This window comes from Arachis ipaensis, chromosome B05 (assembly GCF_000816755.2).
Source record: "Arachis ipaensis cultivar K30076 chromosome B05, Araip1.1, whole genome shotgun sequence".
Taxonomy (NCBI): domain Eukaryota; kingdom Viridiplantae; phylum Streptophyta; class Magnoliopsida; order Fabales; family Fabaceae; genus Arachis; species Arachis ipaensis.
The window spans coordinates 197,054-216,246 of NC_029789.2; the positions used below are offsets into that span (position 1 = coordinate 197,054).

General features: G+C 30.9%; 3 protein-coding genes across 3 annotated transcripts in view; 2 read left to right on the forward strand and 1 right to left on the reverse strand.

Moving 5' to 3' along the window:
• The window catches only part of LOC107639896 (zinc-finger homeodomain protein 2), a 1,890-nt gene extending 948 nt beyond the window's left edge, over positions 1-942 (forward strand). The window contains exon 2 of the mRNA XM_021103499.1: positions 8-942. Within this exon, the coding sequence (XP_020959158.1) occupies positions 8-188 (181 nt within the window). The 3' untranslated portion in view covers positions 189-942. The remainder of the gene's footprint in view (positions 1-7) is intronic.
• LOC107641600 lies at positions 3,964-5,580 on the reverse strand. Its single transcript, XM_016345083.2, has 3 exons — positions 5,321-5,580; positions 5,137-5,207; positions 3,964-5,026 (listed from the first exon to the last, which is right to left on the reverse strand). Exons 1-3 carry the CDS (start codon positions 5,364-5,366, stop codon positions 4,367-4,369), a joined length of 777 nt encoding a protein of 258 aa, XP_016200569.1. The 5' UTR covers positions 5,367-5,580; the 3' UTR covers positions 3,964-4,366.
• Positions 12,075-16,574, forward strand: LOC107639897 (ATP-dependent 6-phosphofructokinase 5, chloroplastic). Its single transcript, XM_016343455.2, has 13 exons — positions 12,075-12,522; positions 12,609-12,696; positions 13,171-13,244; positions 13,491-13,602; positions 13,770-13,865; positions 13,949-14,050; positions 14,138-14,212; positions 14,492-14,632; positions 14,706-14,822; positions 14,917-15,021; positions 15,111-15,191; positions 15,486-15,614; positions 15,993-16,574. Exons 1-13 carry the CDS (start codon positions 12,242-12,244, stop codon positions 16,158-16,160), a joined length of 1,569 nt encoding a protein of 522 aa, XP_016198941.1. The 5' UTR covers positions 12,075-12,241; the 3' UTR covers positions 16,161-16,574.

The window sequence follows — 19,193 nt, forward strand, 5'->3', positions numbered from 1 at the left end:
GGTTCAGGACGAAGTTCACGCAGGAGCAGAAGGAGAAGATGCTGGAACTTGCAGAGAGATTGGGATGGCGGATTCAGAAACACGACGAGGGTGCGGTTCAAGAGTTTTGTAACGAGACGGGTGTGAAGCGGCATGTTCTCAAGGTTTGGATGCATAACAACAAACACACCCTCGGTAAGAAGCCCTAGTTCCCTACTCTCTCACTCCATACACGCTTACGCTTTCAGGTTCCCCTATAACCATTCATCTCTCTCTCTCTCTCTCTTAAATCTTAGCTTCATGAAAAGGAATGTATATTGGGTGAGTTGGGTGGATTGGAGAAACAAAGGTGGGAAATTGCGCTTGCTACTGCTACTGCTGCTGCTGCTACTACTATTACTGTTGATTTCTTTTTTAGGGTTTCTTTGTGTTTTCTTATTCTTGGGGGATCGTATTATTTATGTATGTTGCTAGCTAGAGGAGTTGCCTTGTTTCATAGGAGGGGGATCGCACGCATTGTACTAGAATTAATTAGAGCCCACGGATTAATATTATAATTTCATGATCAACTCAACTAATTTCTTTTCAATCGTCATACACTACTCTACAACCTTATATATATCAAGTAACACTTGTTTTATATATATTTAGGACCTCCTTTTTTTCTCTTTCACATACACTACTTCAGCTAACATATACACCTTAAAAAATGATCCGAGGGGGATTATGTATTAATTAAGATTAATTGGTTGATCTCTTGCATATAGGCCATTAATCATTTGTCGGTGTTCAATGAAAATGTATCTTATATTTTATTATTATTCTTTCAAGATCCTTTGTTCAATAAGCTATTTCTTTTTATAATAAATGGCTAGTTAATAATTACTTGCTGTGTTCAATTTGATAATAATGGACAAGGTTTAATTTGATTTTTCATCATGATCTGGGTGTGTTAAATGGAGTGTTCTTAAATGTTATTGCATGTGAGTGCTGTTCTATAAATGTGGCATCATGTTTTTTCACTCAAAGTTTGGTCAGTCAGAGACGCTTGCAATTTTAATTTGTCCAATTTTTATGGCGTCTCTGTTTTTTCTTACAACCATTGATGATTTTGACCAACCCTTAAAATTAATTAATTCCCTTGTAAGTTTGCAAAGAGCTATAGGGCTACATGCACATAGGGGACACAATTCTTTTCTCTGCAATTCTCCTCAACTACCTCCATCAATGGCGCTATTTCAAGAGACCTGAATGAAGGGAAGAATCTATTAGGATCCCTAGAATCTCTGTCGTGTCAGATCCCTACTCCAAAATCATGCTCTCAACTAGTTGCATTTAATTAAACTCTCTAACAAAGTGTGTATGTACAGTACAATGTTAACTACTAAATAATTAATAAACATAAATAATAATGCTAGGTCGTAGCTAGCTAGCTAGGTATTATTAATGAATGTAATGGAATGCAATATACACCTTTATGGCTTCAAACAGCTTTAATGTGTGCATGCTAAAGGGGGGACCTGGTTGATTACTTGAGGAAACATGGAGAACCATGCTCATTTTAGAACCTTTCCTCATTTTCTGACTACACCTATTGCTTCCTTTCTTATGTCTTCTTTCTCTATCAAATTATGCAATTATTAATTTGATACAAAGATAATAAGTGTATGTAATATAGTTTGACCCGAGTAAAGTATCTAGCAGTTTGACCAATCAATAATGGGGTAAAAAGCTTGTTGATTGGCACTTTGCTTGTGAAGGGAGTAGCAAGGTCTCAAAGAAGAGAGGAGTGGTGAGATGCTTTGCTTGTTTTGGGGGGGTGGTCTCAATTAGCATCAGTTAAAGCTGCATGCATATGCTCCAATATGTGGCCCACATTATGTTTGTAATGGGAAATATGGAATCCCCTTCCTTTGGTGCTTTTGTTTTTGTGTGTTTAGGTGGTTTGTTGAAAAAAGGACATCATGTCCATATCCTTCACTGTCTTCTTCTCTCCCTCTCCTACAAACATGTACATGACTTAACGGCTACTGTCTCCATGCTCCCTTAATTGGACCATTCCATTCCAACACCAATTGGACGGTCAAATCAAATCACCAACCTCTTTTCAAAAACTTGGCATACTTGTTCATCCATCATATCCCAAAATTTCCCATTATTCATTCTCATCATCACCAATTGTTACTTTGTTTTCTCTTCAAATCTTTAACCATTTAAACCAAGTTAACGTAGCTCTTTTTGCTAGGAACTATTAGCGTGTTCAAGTACTTATCAATGAAAGTGCACCTTGCTTATGTACGTTAACTAAGCTCGTCAAATTTTCATGCGAAACTAGTTAAGTTGAGACCAACAATTACGTTTAACAATTAATTCATGCAATTTGTACTATGAAGAAAGAAAGTAAACTGTCAGAAATAAATTCTTTTTTCTTTTTTGGCCCCCCTTTGTAACAAAAAGATAGCAGACCCAAACAACATAGATATCAATAGAGAATATAGTACAAGACTTGTTGAATACAATTATTTGTGTATTTTTACATTATTGTCTAAAATGATCCAAGTGATGAAGCCCTGTCATTAACAACAACAATTTTCATGGAGAGTAGTGCATATTTATAATAATTAGACTAAAAAGTTATGATCAGAAGTTAAACGAGTAAAGCTACATTAAAACGAGAAAAAGTGTAGAATAATGTTTTTCCCCTTCATTGTTGGTTTAGTGAAGATCATAAGGGTGAAAAAATAATTAAAAGTAATAAAGCTGCAAGAAGCGCAGAATGTATGGTTGTGGATGAGAGTCAACTGGGGGCAAAGAAGTAACAAGAGGAGAGAAGGAGGGACCAAGAACAAAGATTCGTTTGGATTACAAAAAGCTTTTTCGAAAGCAAAAGAAGAAAAGAAAAGGGTTCAATTCCAAGGAAGTTGGCTTTGTGAAGTTGTATGTAAGCATGTGGGTTGTGTTATGAGCTGACTTTGGTGTTCCTATAGCTAGTTTAGTTAGAGCTACCCTACTGCTTCCCAATATCCAAACAATGACCTTGTGCTTTCGCAATGATTCCTAAGGGCCTATATTGACTCCCACAACCACAACAATCTCACCACATGATCTTTTCAAATTACAATTTACAAGGGTAAATTAATCAATGTAACCTAAGTAATTTTTCGAACCTTCTTCCCTCCCCGTCTAGTTAATTCCTTTCTAACGCAAAGGTAGAATAGAAATACGCTTTTAAAGTCGATTTCAACATAAAATCTCAGTTAGAGTAACTAATTTGGCCCCCTTTATTTTTTCGGAATGAGAGAATGGAAACTTGGTCTAATGTTTTTGGTGTATCCCACATACTATTTGGTAACTTTTTCTTTTCAAAATTTGGGCTTCATTGACATTGTTATGGACCAAGTAAATTTGAGAAGACAAGCTCTACTCAAAATATGATCCAGGAACGGAAGAGTAAGAAACATGAAAGTGTTGTAGGCTCTAGTTCCATATCCCGGCCCAAAGTTTTCAAGATAAGTTTGCTGACTTATCGGTATTTACATGAAACATTTCTCTGCCAAACAGACCTTTTCATAATGAGAATTTAAATGCAAAGATCTCAGCTGCTGTGTACCTAAAATGTGTTATATGTTATATCTCTGTAGATATATCTACATATCTTTTTAAATTTGTAACACATTCTGGATATATAACATCAAAAATCTATGTTTAATTATTTTTATCTTATATACTCGACATGTGTAATGTCAATGTATAAACATAAATACACTCACTAATATGTATATTGGTAAATAAAAAATCCTATAATTTGACCATAAATATATAAAAAAAAAATTTGTATACACAAATATGTATTTATATATAAATATATATATTATTTAACTTATTTTTAACGCATATTTTATATAAATAACTAATTTAATAATTAGTGTATACATAACATATTATGTAAGAACTTCATGTGTTACTAGAATTGAATAGGTCAAATTATACTCTGCCTCAAAGTCAATTTAAAAATGATAATTATCTTTCATATATAAAGATTGTCTTGGGCACATTTTAAAGCGATCTATAACTTTTAATGCAATTAAATTCAATTTCAAAATTTGCATGAATGGAAAATGCTAATTTTGACAATTAAAAGGAATCCAACAATAAGAGAAAAATTGGAATTTCTCTAACAAAATTACAAAAAAAAAATAGTGATAAGGACAATTTAGACCGGAACAATACAAAAAAAAATATTTTCCATTCTATCATGCATTATTTGTCATTAGAGAGAAAAAAAAAAAAACCCAAAAAAACTTATGTCATCAATTCATCATTTGGTATGTAGCAACATAAAAGAAAAGGCCAAACAAAAATCAGCACATACCCCAAACAAGATTTTTCAAAATTTCCATTCCAATTGAAGTATCTTCTCCTTGTCCACACTTGCACTCTTTTTTCCTTGGCATGGGGATCCACCATTATTCTTTCCCTTCCCACATTCCAATTTAGAGTTTGAGAAAACATTCTTTAGGTCAAAACTCTTGTGCTTTGACTTTGACCCTCCATTTGATCTGTTGACAGCAGCAACAACAGGACTTGAAGAATCTTCTCTTAGTGTATTGACCCAATCAAACTTTTTACTTTTTGCACCAAAACCATTCACTTCTTTCACAACAGTTTTTGGACAAACCCTTTTTGCAACATCTTTAATTTCAACCTTTGTTCTTCTTCCCCCTTCCATTCTTATCCATATATTCACCCCAGAAAATGTTCCATTGTTACTAATTCTTATGATGTTATTATCATTTAGTAATAGTTGGTGGTTGTTGCCATATTCAGATGCATATTTTGCATTGTTCCTCTCCTTCCTCTGCTTGTAAATCCTGCGCAACCGAAGCGCCAGGCAGTAGATACTCTCCTTAATCTCGTCTTCTAAATGCTTCTCAATCTCCATTTCAAGCTCACTTCTTATTTTCAATTCCTCTGCTGAAATTATGGCACATCCTAGTATCTTCTTCTTCTTGTGACATTCCCTTGTGTGATTTTCAGTTGTTTTCACCTGCAATTTTAACAAAGAATATATAATACTCAGGAAAAAAGTGGCTAAAATTTCATACATATGTAGCATTTAATTTAACAATAAAACTTAGAAAACTTAGTAGTAATAACATTTTGGGACTCCAGGGCTGAACTAAGAAGCCAACTAGTGCTATCAAATTCAGTAATCTCTGATGACAAATCTGCAAAAGACAAAGATTCCCACTAAGAATTTTTGTCAGCAAAAATTTACAAGAAATGAAAACAAGTTAGTAATACTTAATTAGATTAGAATAGAAACAAATCACTACTGAACCTATAATTTCTGCCTTATTGAACTTTTCTTGCTGTTGATGATCCATGTAATATTGGTACTTATTTATCAGTGCTTAATTAAACTCGGAGAATATAGCATGATAAAATTGCATTATATATATAAGCATGGTTGATGTGGACCTATTGTGATGGGACATGTGACATTTTTGGGGTGCTTAGCGAAAAGATGACAGTTAGGGAAGTTGTTTCAGTTAGATAACACAAATTTAGGAGCCAAATAGCTCTAACTGAACATAATAATAAATATAGCTATAGTGTGTTATTATTTGGCGGTGATGTTAGGTAGCCAAAAAATAATTACAATATAAGAATATTACATAAAAATTTCTATTCTCTTGACAAGTAAGTGATATACATCTTTTTATCACTTATCCTCCTTATCATCTATTATTTTGCTACATGTTTAGAGTCATTAATGTTCTTTCCAAAATTAATTTCAGTTTCTTCCAAATCAAATCCCTTACATCTCTCAATCATATTATTATCCATTAAAATGCAATAATTCTCTATAAAAAATATGAAAATTAAATTAAAAAATTTTAACAACTTCTATTATACAACTTATATTTTACATATAGATTATTAAAAAATAAAAAATAAACAAAAATTAAAAAATATTTTTTTTAAAAAATTATTAACTCATCATATTAAAATCAATAAATAAGCATACATATGAATATTAAATAAAAATATTAAAATAATTAAAATTATGGCCTATTAGTGCACATATGAGATAATTTGAAAAATACAATAAGATGTATAGTTTAAAATTTGATAATATTAATTATAAAAATTTATTAATTATAAACATTATAGGTATGAAATTATAAATATTATGAATACAAATTATAGATGTTATTAACATGAAATTATGGATGTTATGTGTATAAATTTATAGATGTTATGTGTAAATTTATCAATTGAATAGATTAATTTAAGAATTTGATATTTTTTTAAATTCAATTATGATAAAATTTAAAAAATATCTGTGTTAACTTTATATTTACATATGCAATAACTAAAAAATGATATGTGTATGAATGTAATATCTAATAAACATGAATTTAATTTTTAGATGTTAGTTGTATGTAATTATGGATGTTATGTATATGTACGTATGAATGTTATGTGTATGAACTTAGTTAGTATACAATATAATTATAATTGCACATAAAAGCACAAAAAAAAATTAAAACAGTTTATTACCATACCTCATCAAAGCTAGTGTGGTTTTTTATATTCTCGAGAATTGGTTGACTGACAACAACCTCGTCGGGTGAGTCCGTCTATTGTTCAAATTCTTCTACTATAGGTACCGTATTAAGGACGAATTCAAATATCATACTATTTGCAACGATAAACGCGACTCCTTGTAAAATTTCTTGATTTATACACTATTCTGCTTGCAATGGTATTATAGTCATGATTTTTGAATGATCATAATTAAATTAATGGAAGATATATATTACAAAGAATCAAGTGCAAGTAAATGCCTTAACGGAAACAAAGAATTAATGATTTTTTTATATTTTCATTGATTGATATTAAATACCTTAAGGAAAACAAAGAATCAAGTGTAATTAACTCAATTAATGTATATTATCATTACCGTCCATTCTTCTTATTATTATTAATATTTAATGTATTCTTAAATATAAAAATTAAATTATAAAAAAATATTAAGTATTGATTACAAGAATACCTAATAATAAGAAATATAATATTATAATTAAAGTCATTAATAAATGAGACTGATAAGAATATGATAAATAGATAGATAGAAAGATAAGATAAAAAATAAAATTATTATTAAATTATATAAATAAAATAAATTATAAAAAATTTTGGATAATTATGATTGAAAGTTTTTTGTTACCAAATTTTTTCCAATCCCTTATTTCAGATATTATAATTAATATTATTAATAAGTAGAATTGATAAGAATATGATAAGTGAAATGATAAGAGAGTGAGATAAAAAATAAAATTATTATTAAGTGATATAAATAAAGTAAATTATATAAACTTTTGACTAATCATGACTAAAAAAAATTATGTTACCAAACTTTTTCCTTATTTGGCCATGCACGAATTGATACACAAGATTTTTCTAAAATAATATAAAACATTGTTCTTTACGTGGAAGTAATAAGGGTTACTTGGGTTGCCCTTAAAGCAAAATCAAGCATAGGGTACAATACCTAGTTACCCACATGATTGATGTATCTCTATTGGATGTGTACACTTGTCTTTGTTATTAAGGTTACTTGAAGCCTTGAAGAAGGGGAACCTATTTAATAATATATTTACCTTCTAACTCTTTTATGATTTTATGTAATTAGTTATTTATTGCCACCTTAACACCACCCCTTTGCAAACTAATAATTTTACCATTAATGCACATGTAGTTAAATCATGCCAACAAATTTTGCTACGAGTACAGATATCTAACACATTTATTTCTAATGATATTAAAGTTCACCTTAATATATCATTACTTGCTTTGGTTCCTTGGCATCAATATTTTAACTTTATTTAAAAAAAAAAAAAATTTCTATCTTCTAATATTTTGAATAACCATAAAACTATTTTTTAAAGAACAAAACTAAATTTATACCCATAAAAAATGAGATTTTTGTGATAAAAATATCCAACTCTTAAAATTTTATAAACTTTTAATAAAAATTAACCAAAATCTTTAAATTATCCATCTTTTTTATCTTCGATATCTAATATTATTATCACCGTCAACACCAACGTCCACAACCACAGTTATGTCACTGTCCTCCCCAAATCCTTCCTCCCAAACCTAAATCCACCATCATAATATGCAATACCATCACACTAACATACACCCTCCTCCTTCACCACCACCACGACATCGCCAACTTTAAGCTAAAGGCCTTCACCACCACCTTAGCCTTCTCGTCCATTCTTCTCTCTACTCCTCTTCTTGCCACCATTGCCGACATTTTCGGCCTCATCCTTGCAAGATCGAAGCAATTCGCGAATGACGTACCTAAAAGTTTATATTTCTGGTAGATTAGTCTTTAGAGGAAAAAAAATGCCAATCAAGTCTTTCACAATAATAGGCGTGGATAAGTTATGTTCAAATTAAGACTTTCTACATTGATGATAAAAGTTAATCTAGAAGTAATATGTCCACGACTATTATTGTTGAGGATTTCATTGATTTTTTTCCCCCAAATATTAATCTATATCAAAATTTTATTTGTTACTTTATTCTAAAATTGATTAATAATAGTGACATTCCAGTCGGTGGTAATAGACATTGCTACTATTAAATTTTGAAAAAGATAAGTTAAATTTATCGATACTAAAAATTAAGACTTGGTTTGATAAAGCCTTTTAAAAAGGTATTTGTGCTTTTGAAAAGCACAAGCACCTTATTTTGCGTTTGGTAAATAAAAAAATTTACGTAATTGTATTTGCAGCTTTTAAAAGTTAGGGGTGCTTTTAAAAGTATCTAAGCGGAGAATTTTTAAAATTAGTTTGTGCTCTTCAAAATAAAAAAGTCTAATAAAAAGTACTTTGAGAAGTTATAATTGGGCTTGTTTCAGTGAGCTTTTAAGAAAGGTCTTTTTTCAAGTTATCTTTTTTCAAAAGATCTTATTAAAAAGTAAAAGTAATTTTATATTTGGATAACTCATGCAAAAATATCTTTTTATTTATCAATTATGTTTGGGTATAATCATATAAAAATATTTTTGTTTATTTATTACGTGAAAAACATCTTTTTTTTTAGAATTTTTTTAAAAAATATAAATTTTAAAAGATGTAAATTGTAGCTTCTCAAAAAAAATATTTAATATTTTTTTTCTAGTACTTTTACTTTTACTACTAGAAATTTACCAAATACGCTAAAAAAAATCTTTTTTTATTTGAAAAGATTTTTTTTATCAACTCAATGGCACCAAAACAAACACTTTACATCTTTTTTTAAAAGATATTTTTTCTTTAAAAAAATATTTTTTCACATAGTAAATAAACAAAAAATACTTTTATATAGTTATACCCAAACATAATTGATAAATAAAAAAATATTTTTATATGAGATTACATCCATGTAAAAATTATATGGATGGTATTCAAGCAACTTTCACTCCATGCCCCACTCCCCTGTTTGTTTTACATGCGCCTCTTATAACCTATATAACGAATCTTTATTTTGCGTTATCAACGTTTCTCAACGTAAACCTTTTCAAACAACGTAAACCTCTTTCGCGTTTTTCTTCTTCTTCTTCTTCTTCAACCGAATTAAATTCGTCGTTCATCTTCTTCTTTATTTTCTTTTTCAATCTGCACTTTTGAATTGAAACAATGAATGAATCAACTTCAAATCAGTTGAATGAGCGCGATTTTGATGATTCTTCTGAAACGCATCAATTTGATGAGGTTTGGATTATTGAATTCTGAATCGAATTTAATGGAATGAAATTGCTAATTTTATTTGAAGTGAATTAAATGGTCTGAGGTTACATCTGAATTGAATTGAATTGATAATATGTAACTGTGAGTAACTGTGAATGAGTAACTGTGAGTAACTCTCAATATATGTGAGTAACTTCTCGGTTCGGTAAGTACTAAAGAGGTAGTTCATCACGTTTATCTTTTCGGTTCGGTCCACATAATGCAGTCTAACAAAAATTAGACCAATATGTTCTGTTTTCTTTCCTAAGCACTATATAATTGTTTCACCGTAATTAAGATTTCGGTTCACCATAATTAAGATTTCGGTTCACCATAAAATTCTCTCCATATATGCCGATCCTCGTACAGCTCTGCATACTAAATCGAACTTATAAGGTGTGGTGAACCGAAAACAATAACTACCAATAAAAAATCACATTCCAATATCAACTACCACACACGAACTATGATCGATTCAGCAGAGAATGAAAGTGGTTAGAGATGATGGAGGTGAGTAGATCTGACTTAAGTGGTGTTGTGTATAAATATTATTAATATACAGGTTAGTGGATAATTTATGTGCCAAATATTAAATTGAGAAACTTTTATTTCAAATAAAAAATATATTTTATACGTTGTTTCACCTACACCATATCTTGTCAGGTCCAGTCACACACTAATGCCATATATAAATTATTAGAGACACTTTTTTTTTAATGTTTATCAAAAATAAATATATTTTTTTAAATATTTAAAATTTATTATAAAAAATAAATTAGATTAAATTTAAATAGCAAGTAATAAGCATGTAAATTTTATCTAAGAATAAATAGTATTATGTATATTCGGTTCACTATAATTAAGATTTTGGTTCACTATAATTAAGATTTCGGTTCACCATGAGTACTATGTTCGGTTCACCATGAGAATTTAGCATTCAGGGTTCAGAGTTCAGTGTTTAGGGTTCGCGTTTAGGGTTTAGGGTTTAGCGTTCAGGGTTCAGAGTTCATAGTTCAGGGTTCGGGTTCAGGGTTTAGGTTTTAGGGTGTAGGGTTTAAGGTTTATGTTTTAGGAATTTAGGGATTTAAGATTTATAGGTTCAGGGTTCAGTGTTCAGGGTTTTGGTTTTAGTGTTTCGGGGTTCAATGTGTTTTTACCTTTCGGTTCGTTCAGTGTATTAATTTTGGTTCACTATGTTCTTTTGGAGTTCGAATGTATTGGTAAAAACAGTGATTGCAATCACTGAGAATTTGGAATAAAACAGCAGTCAGACAGTTCTAACACACACACATATATATATATATATAAATTAATATATTAGATGAGTAATCCATCTTGAATCAAATATAAATATTAACAATTTATACATACGTTGATATTAAGAATAGATATATACATTAACATTAACATATATACATTTGAAAGAAGCATTATTCGGTTCACCATGAGTACTATACAATTGTATTTGAAAGAAGCATTGTTTGGTTCACCATCTTGATTTTATATAATGGATTATGTTTCGTTCACTCAATACTATACAATTGTATTGTGTTCGGTTTATCATGAGTACTATGTTCGGTTCGCCATGAGTACTGTGTTCGGTTCACCACGAGTACTATGTTCGGTTCATTCTGCACTATTCAAAACTCTTCTTCCTCACCTTCTACTACTTCTTCACCAAAGAGAGAAGGAGGAAAAGACAAAAAAATACAGCAGCAACAACAACAAAAGAATGACGATAAGGAGAAAACACGTGAAGAAGAAGGAACGCGAAAAAGGAGGAAAAGGAAGAGAAGGAGGAACGCGAAGAAAAAAGCAAAGAAGAAGACACTCCATGCGTAAACGAGCGTGGGAAGAAGAAGAAGCGCGGTAGAAGAAGAAGAAGAGAAGAAGAAGAAGAAGAAGCGTGATGAAAAAAAGAAGAAAAGAAGTGTTTCGTGTGTGTTGGGTGCGTATATTTCACGTTTCATTTAATGGTATTAGATTCTTTTGTATTGAACCAACTTAATTACATGGTTACATAGATGTGTAGTATCTGTAATTTTATTGACATGTAGATAGTAGACACACACAACTTTATGCAAAGAGAAAGAGAGATAATTAATTAATATTTTTTCTTTCTTTAAATTTAGATACGTGAAAAACCTGAACATCTCATATGTTAGGAAACGAACGAAAGTCAAAGCCGAAAAAAAAAAAAGCCCACAGAGAAGTTGAATATTAAATTGTTTCTGAAAGATAATTAAAATTTAAAAATGAAAAAGTGGGAGTTTCCATAATTCCATTTCCATATATGTTGGAAAGTTGAAGAAATAGCAGCAGGCGGCTCGAATTCAACGTAGCTAAATTTCTGATTCTTGTGACGTCATCTTCGCATGGCTCACGCAAACCAACCTTGAACCCTTTCTCTCCCTCTCTCTGTTTCATTATAAGCCACCCCCCTCCTTCCCTCCGATTCTTTTACACACACCATGTCTCACGTCGTCACTCTTCACGGCCTAACAGTAACAACCTCTTCCTCTTCTTCTTCTTCCTACCCACATATTCATTCATTAAATACCAGAAGACTTTGCAGTAAAGTCAGAGTCTCTGCACAGTTTAAGAGCCATGACTCCACACCTATTGATTTCTGCGACCCTGATTGGAAACACAAGTTCAAGGAAGACTTCCAGGAACGCTTCAGCCTCCCCCATGTCACTGATATCTTCCATGATACTCCTCCTATGCCCTCCACTTTCTGTCTCCAACATAGGTTCATTTCTTTTCAATTCTTTTGTGTTTTGCATCTTTGCTTTCTATTTTGTTTTGCATGCATAAATTCTTGCCTACTTTTTGCAGAACTCCCATGGTTAGAGACTTTGCTGGCTTAAATCCTTCTAATGAATGGCATGGATACATTAATGACAATGACAGAGTTCTGCTCAAGGTCTCCTTCTTCATTCTTAATTAATCTTGTTTTAGTTTGATTCTGAATACCATTCTAGCAAAATTCTACCTCTATAGCATTTTTCCTTCTCTGAATATTTATTTACAATCAAATGCCATTGCTTATTGTGTCTGTGTGTCTGTGTTTTAACTGATTTTGAATTGAACTAATTCTCTTTTTGTGATCACTTATTAATACTCTTTCATACTGTGATTCCTAATTAATTGGTTGAAACTCTGCCTTCACACTGTCATCAAACTATGTTCATTCTTCCACTTAGATCAATACTAGTAGTCATGGAAGAGAAAACGGTCTTCAAAGCTTTCGCTTATCCTTGCATTTGTCAACTCTTGTATCTCAATTGAACTGCACCAAAATCCTAGCATTAGATATTTGATTGATGATCTTATTCAATTAAAAGTCGTTCTGGACATGTTAGCTAAGTGTTAATTTCCTCTATCTTTGATATTTCAGACAATATATTATTCGTCACCTACATCAGCTGGTGCTGAGTGCATTGATCCTGGTTGTAGTTGGGTAGAACAATGGTAATGTAACTGATTTCTCAATTTTCTTAACAAATATAATGACTGCATAATTGATTCGAAGTTTGTGCTTGCAAGGGTATGCAATTGTTCATCAATTTGGACTAAAATCACTTCCTCAAAATAGAAAATTAAGAAATCTCATTGTTATTAAGAACTTGTATGGAAGTTCAGGCCTTTCTTCTTAATGTATGTAATATGGTATTTATGATTAGCATATTTGGTGAAAGATTCTGAAATCCTCTTTAGGGTTCATCGAGCTGGACCTCGAGAAAAGATATACTTTAAACCAGAAGAAGTAAAGGCAGCAATTGTCACTTGTGGAGGGCTCTGCCCTGGCCTTAATGATGTCATCAGACAGGTTAGTTTGTGATCACATTGTTGTTAAGGTAGCAACAATTTATCAGAGAAGTGTAATATTTCAATTTGCACCATCTAAATCATATCCTGTAGTTTATTATGTTCCTAGTTTGGCATCAAACTATATCTTGTTTCTTAAACTTTGATTTGATAATGAATCTGCTGCAGCTTGTTATCACACTTGAAGCTTATGGTGTAAAAAAGATTGTGGGTATTCCTTTTGGTTATCGCGGTTTTTCGGACAAAGAGTTGACAGAAGTGCCGGTGATATGACTCTTCTCTCCTTCCTGATTTTGGTTTAAACATCTCATGAGTTCTTCTTGCTAATGACTCTTTGCTGGTTGCAGCTGTCGAGGAATGTGGTTCAGAATATTCATCTTTCCGGTGGAAGCCTCTTGGGAGTTTCGCGTGGTGGACCTGCTGTAAATGAAATTGTGGACAGTTTGGAGGTGAATTATCTATCCACGTTTATTAAGAAACTATTTCATGATTTCACATACAAGTCTTTTGTTTGATATGCATATTATTGATATCAGGAAAGAGGCATCAACATGCTCTTTGTGTTGGGTGGAAATGGAACACATGCTGGTGCAAATGCAATTCACGATGAGGTTGTTAATCCTTTAATCTTGTGTTATTTGATTGCATTCAATTGGATTGTTCTGTAATCTATTATTTTTCAATGACAAAATCATATCTCCAAAACAGATTCATTAAAATTTACAAAAGGTTAGTTTCCTCTTTGGTTTGATTCACTGCACATTCCTTTTCTGATCACTTGCTTTAAATGTGAAAATGAAGGATCTTCACTTTTATTGTATATATTGTTACAAATATGTCAATATATAAGCTTGTCCCAAGAATCTAATAATTCTTTTTTTTGCCCTCAGTGCCGTAAAAGAAGGTATATGGTATCTGTAATTGGAGTGCCTAAAACTATAGACAATGATATTCTATTGTTGGATAAAACTTTTGGCTTTGATACTGCGGTCGAAGAAGCCCAAAGAGCAATAAATTCTGCATATATTGAGGTAAATTCTGACTAATCCAGGCAAAATTTCCAGTCATTAGATTCTGTAATATTTATAATGTCTTCCTTATTAGGCACATAGTGCATATCATGGAATTGGCATTGTGAAATTGATGGGTCGTAGCAGCGGATTCATCGCAATGCATGCTTCCTTAGCTAGTGGCCAGATTGACATATGTCTTATACCTGAGGTATGTTATGTAATATGCATGCTCGAAATCGATAACTAGTCTGTTTTGTCATATGAATTAAACTGAGACAAGTTTTTTTGGGTGTGGTTCGAAGGTTCCTTTCAAGTTACATGGACAGAATGGAGTTTTAAGTCATATGAAGCACCTTATAGAAACAAAGGGATCAGCTGTAATCTGTGTTGCAGAGGGAGCTGGACAGGTGATTTAGATTACATAATCATTTCTGCATAGCATTTATTAAAACTCAAAGTTGCTAAGTGATATAGTGTATTATCCTTCTTGATGCAGGGTTTACTTCAAAAGACTAATGCTACGGATGCTTCAGGGAATGCTGTATTAGGAGACATTGGTGGATATATTCAACAAGAGGTGTGTTATTACTTGTTTATGCTTTTATGGTCATGCTTGATGGAAATGGATTTCCTTAAAGATTGAATTATCATTCTATGCCTACCTTTTTGGCAACCGAGTTTTCTGTCAATTCTGCTTGGATTCATGTTTCATATGGATTCAGAAACTTTTTATCCCTTCTTAAAGAAGTTGAATGGGACAAGATGTAGTTTTAAACCTCAGTTTAATGCTGAACTGCTTTTCTACTCTTATTTCTTGCAAAACAAGTAATAATTCAATGTAACTGACTCCATCAACGATCGTTTGTTTCAGACGAAAAAGTATTTCAAGGAGATCGGTATTCATTCAGACATAAAATATATCGATCCAACATACATGATCCGTGCTTGTCGAGCAAACGCTTCCGATGGAATTTTATGTGCAGTACTTGGCCAAAATGCTGTTAGTTTCTATCCCTATCCCTCTCTATCTTTGCTTCTTTCTGCATATCTATGATTTTCCTCTAGATTATGAGGAATTAACATCTCAATCCAAGTCACTTAACTATGTAAGGTTATGCTATTAGTGTATCAAAATTAAAATCTACTAATTCGGTTTAGGTTGCATACACTATCACTGGAGAATTATTTCACATAGATATCTAATCATTCATCGATACATTAGCAAACCATATTAGTTTTCTAAATAAAAAACTTGATTGGACCGCCTTGTCATTCAATGAATCAAAATTAAACTCTTCATTTGGTTCTCTCTCTAGCTTGTGCTTATTGGTTACATATATATTGATCCATTTCTTGGCTTTCTTTTGTATCATGAAAGGTTCATGGTGCATTTGCAGGGTATAGTGGCATCACAGTAGGGACATGTAACACACACTATGCTTACTTTCCCATCACAGAAGCAATATCTCATCCAAGGTTGGTGGACCCTAATAGTAGAATGTGGCACAGGTGTTTAACTTCAACAGGCCAACCAGATTTCTTTTGATTTAACTTTCCATTTTTAATAATAGATTCAAGAGTCTTGGGAATTCTAAGCTTCCAAAAGAGTATATTATTCTGTAGGAAATAGGTTTCAAAGTATTTTTGGTTAATTAATCAACCCCAATATATATACATAGGTCAAAATAATACAAATGATACATTTAAATTTCCTTCATATTTTAAAATTTGATTATCTGTATAGGAATTATAGAGTCCTGCCAATTTCATTCAAAATAAAATGTGAGAGGAATCAATAACCAAGCAAATATTTGCTTGATTATTTTTTTTTTCAGTCATTTGTGACATTTGTTGTAACCTATATTTGGGGTTCAAATTAAATGGGAGTAGATAGCAGAATAACTAGTCATTTGTATTTGAACTTATGGTTGAGTTATATTGGATTATTATTGATAGTTCATATATTTGCAGTTGATGAATTTATTTGTTTCGATCATTTTTTATTACATACATGTGTGGAAGTTTAAAAAAGGTTTTAAATTCGCATTTGTGCAATCTCACCATTAAAATAGCATATTTATTTATTTATTTATTTATTTTATAGCACTTCGATTTCAATACGGTGATGAAGTTGAATTAGTCCAATTCTAATAATAAAAGTGCAATTAATTTTGGAGGAATTCTTTGAAAAGTACTAAATATTTTTAAAACGTGTTGTTTGAACACATGTTAGAAAAAAAAAAGAGAAAATTATTCTAAAGGACCGTTAGGAAGATTTAATTATTAAAAAGGACTTTTAATACTAAAATTATTAAGAATGACTATTAAAAATTCTTTTTAATAATTAAATCTTCTTAACACTACTTTAGAATAATTTTTCCAAGAAAAAAACCCTAATAAGAAGAGAATAATAAACCACCACCTACTTGTTGTACATTAGACTAGATGCAGGCTTCAGTCAAAGATAGGAATTAACAAAAGAGCAAGCATATACTCTTACTGCCTCAAATACATTAAAAATAAATTATTTTTTGGCAAAGGGTAATCAACCCAGGTCAGGGGTCAGCCCTAGTGAATGATCTTTAAATATGTTCATTCTTGTTTTTAAATACTTGTCTTTATTATTTTTTCTTTCGGAGCCAAGCCAAAAGATGAAAAGATTGTTTCCTCTTCTATGTCTTTTGAATTTTTATAAGAGTCAAAGATCTTATTAAGTCATTGATTATGTTCACTTTGAATGGTAGATTCCTGCATGCCATAACCAGAAGAAAATCCACCATCTCTTAGAATATGAAAGTGTAAATGTTTAATGAGGTATTTATCATTATAAGATTTTTAAAAATAATAATAGATTATTAAATAAAGTGGTTTTACTTATATGAAAATCAACATGAAACAAGTAGTGTAGTGGTGGTAAAAATAATGAATGGTGTTGGGTGTGGGATTGGATTTGTGAATTGAATAACTGCGACAGACTGATGGAAAGCAAGTTGGAGCAGAGACAGAAGCATGTCTAAGCTTGTTGTTGGTGGTACCTTCAAATATTTGATGTTCCACAAAAATAAAAAGAAGAGAAGTGCATTCACTGCTGAAAGGTGTTAGAAGTTAAAACTTGCACCAACCATGATCAGAAAATGCCAGTGTCCATTGACCATGGCTCTCTCTGCCTCTCGGGTCCCCACTATGTCTCAGAACAACACATGCATGGACATTGGAGATTGAGTGAGTGAACGAACCAATATCATATTTGAGAATCTCAATTAGATAATTCCATAAGTTATTATATGACGATTTTCAATTATGAATTTCACACTGCACCTGAGTTTTTCCACCACCTTTTTTCTTAGCTTTTTCAATAACACAACACCACTAATAAAATTTATTTTTTGGAAAAATGCACTAATTTTATATTTTTAAAGAATATTTAAAATATGCAAGAATTAATTAATTTTATCTTTTAAGTATTATAAATTCAAAAAATGTTAAAAAATATCAAAATTTATTATTTTTAATTATTAATTAATTATTAAAATTTAAAAATATAAAATAAAATATATAATTAGATTACTAAATTAAAAAAATAATTAATAATTAAATAATAATAAAAAATAATAAATTTTAATACTTTTAATTTTTCTCTTCCAAACTATTTAGAAATGTTATAGATGTACAATATTTATCTCCTTCATGAAATAAATATGTACACCCTAATTATATTATTAAGTATTATTATTATACTAGCAAGTAGTAAGTAAGGTGCAGGCTAGGCAAACATTTATTTGATCCAAACACACACAGAAGTTAGAAGACACTGAAACACATAGAAGTTGAGTTGACTGGTCAATAACTCAAAAGAAGAAGGTTTGTATGTGGGACCATGCAACACACATATGCAAAACTCTAGATAGATGGCGCAAGAAGAAGCACTACGCACATCGGAGGTGAAGGACTGTGTTGGCGGCAGATGAAGATGGTTGCTGCAAAAGAAACAGCAGAAGAAGACCATTAATCTGATTTTTTTTTTATATTTTTAATATTTTATAAGAATACTTTTGTAACAATAATAAAAAAGAATTATGTATTCTTTAAAAAAATATGTTTATCTTTTTATAATTATTAGTAAAGATATTTTAGTATATCTTATAGCATAATATTTTTTAAAAAATTAAAAATAAATAATAACTAAAATAATATACTTTATATAATCATTATACCAAAACAAACGCCTATAATATATCAACTACCACCAAAGACCAAACTTGAGTTTCAAGTCTCATACTATCTACTAATTACATCTTATATTCTTATCTTAGAGAATGGATATTATTATTTTTGCTTTTGAAAATATCTAAGGGTGAATGCGGTCCGAATTGAATATGGCCAAAATTTTGATTTCCTCCGTATTGAAATTATCAAATTGGATCTAATATCCGCAATTTTTAAATTCAGATCCAATTTGCGGATCGGATATCGAATATCGAATATATCCGCAAAACACAAAAATATTTTTATTAAAAAAAATCAATAAAATTTATTTTTTCTATTTTTTTAAATATATTTATTCTTAAAATAATATCAA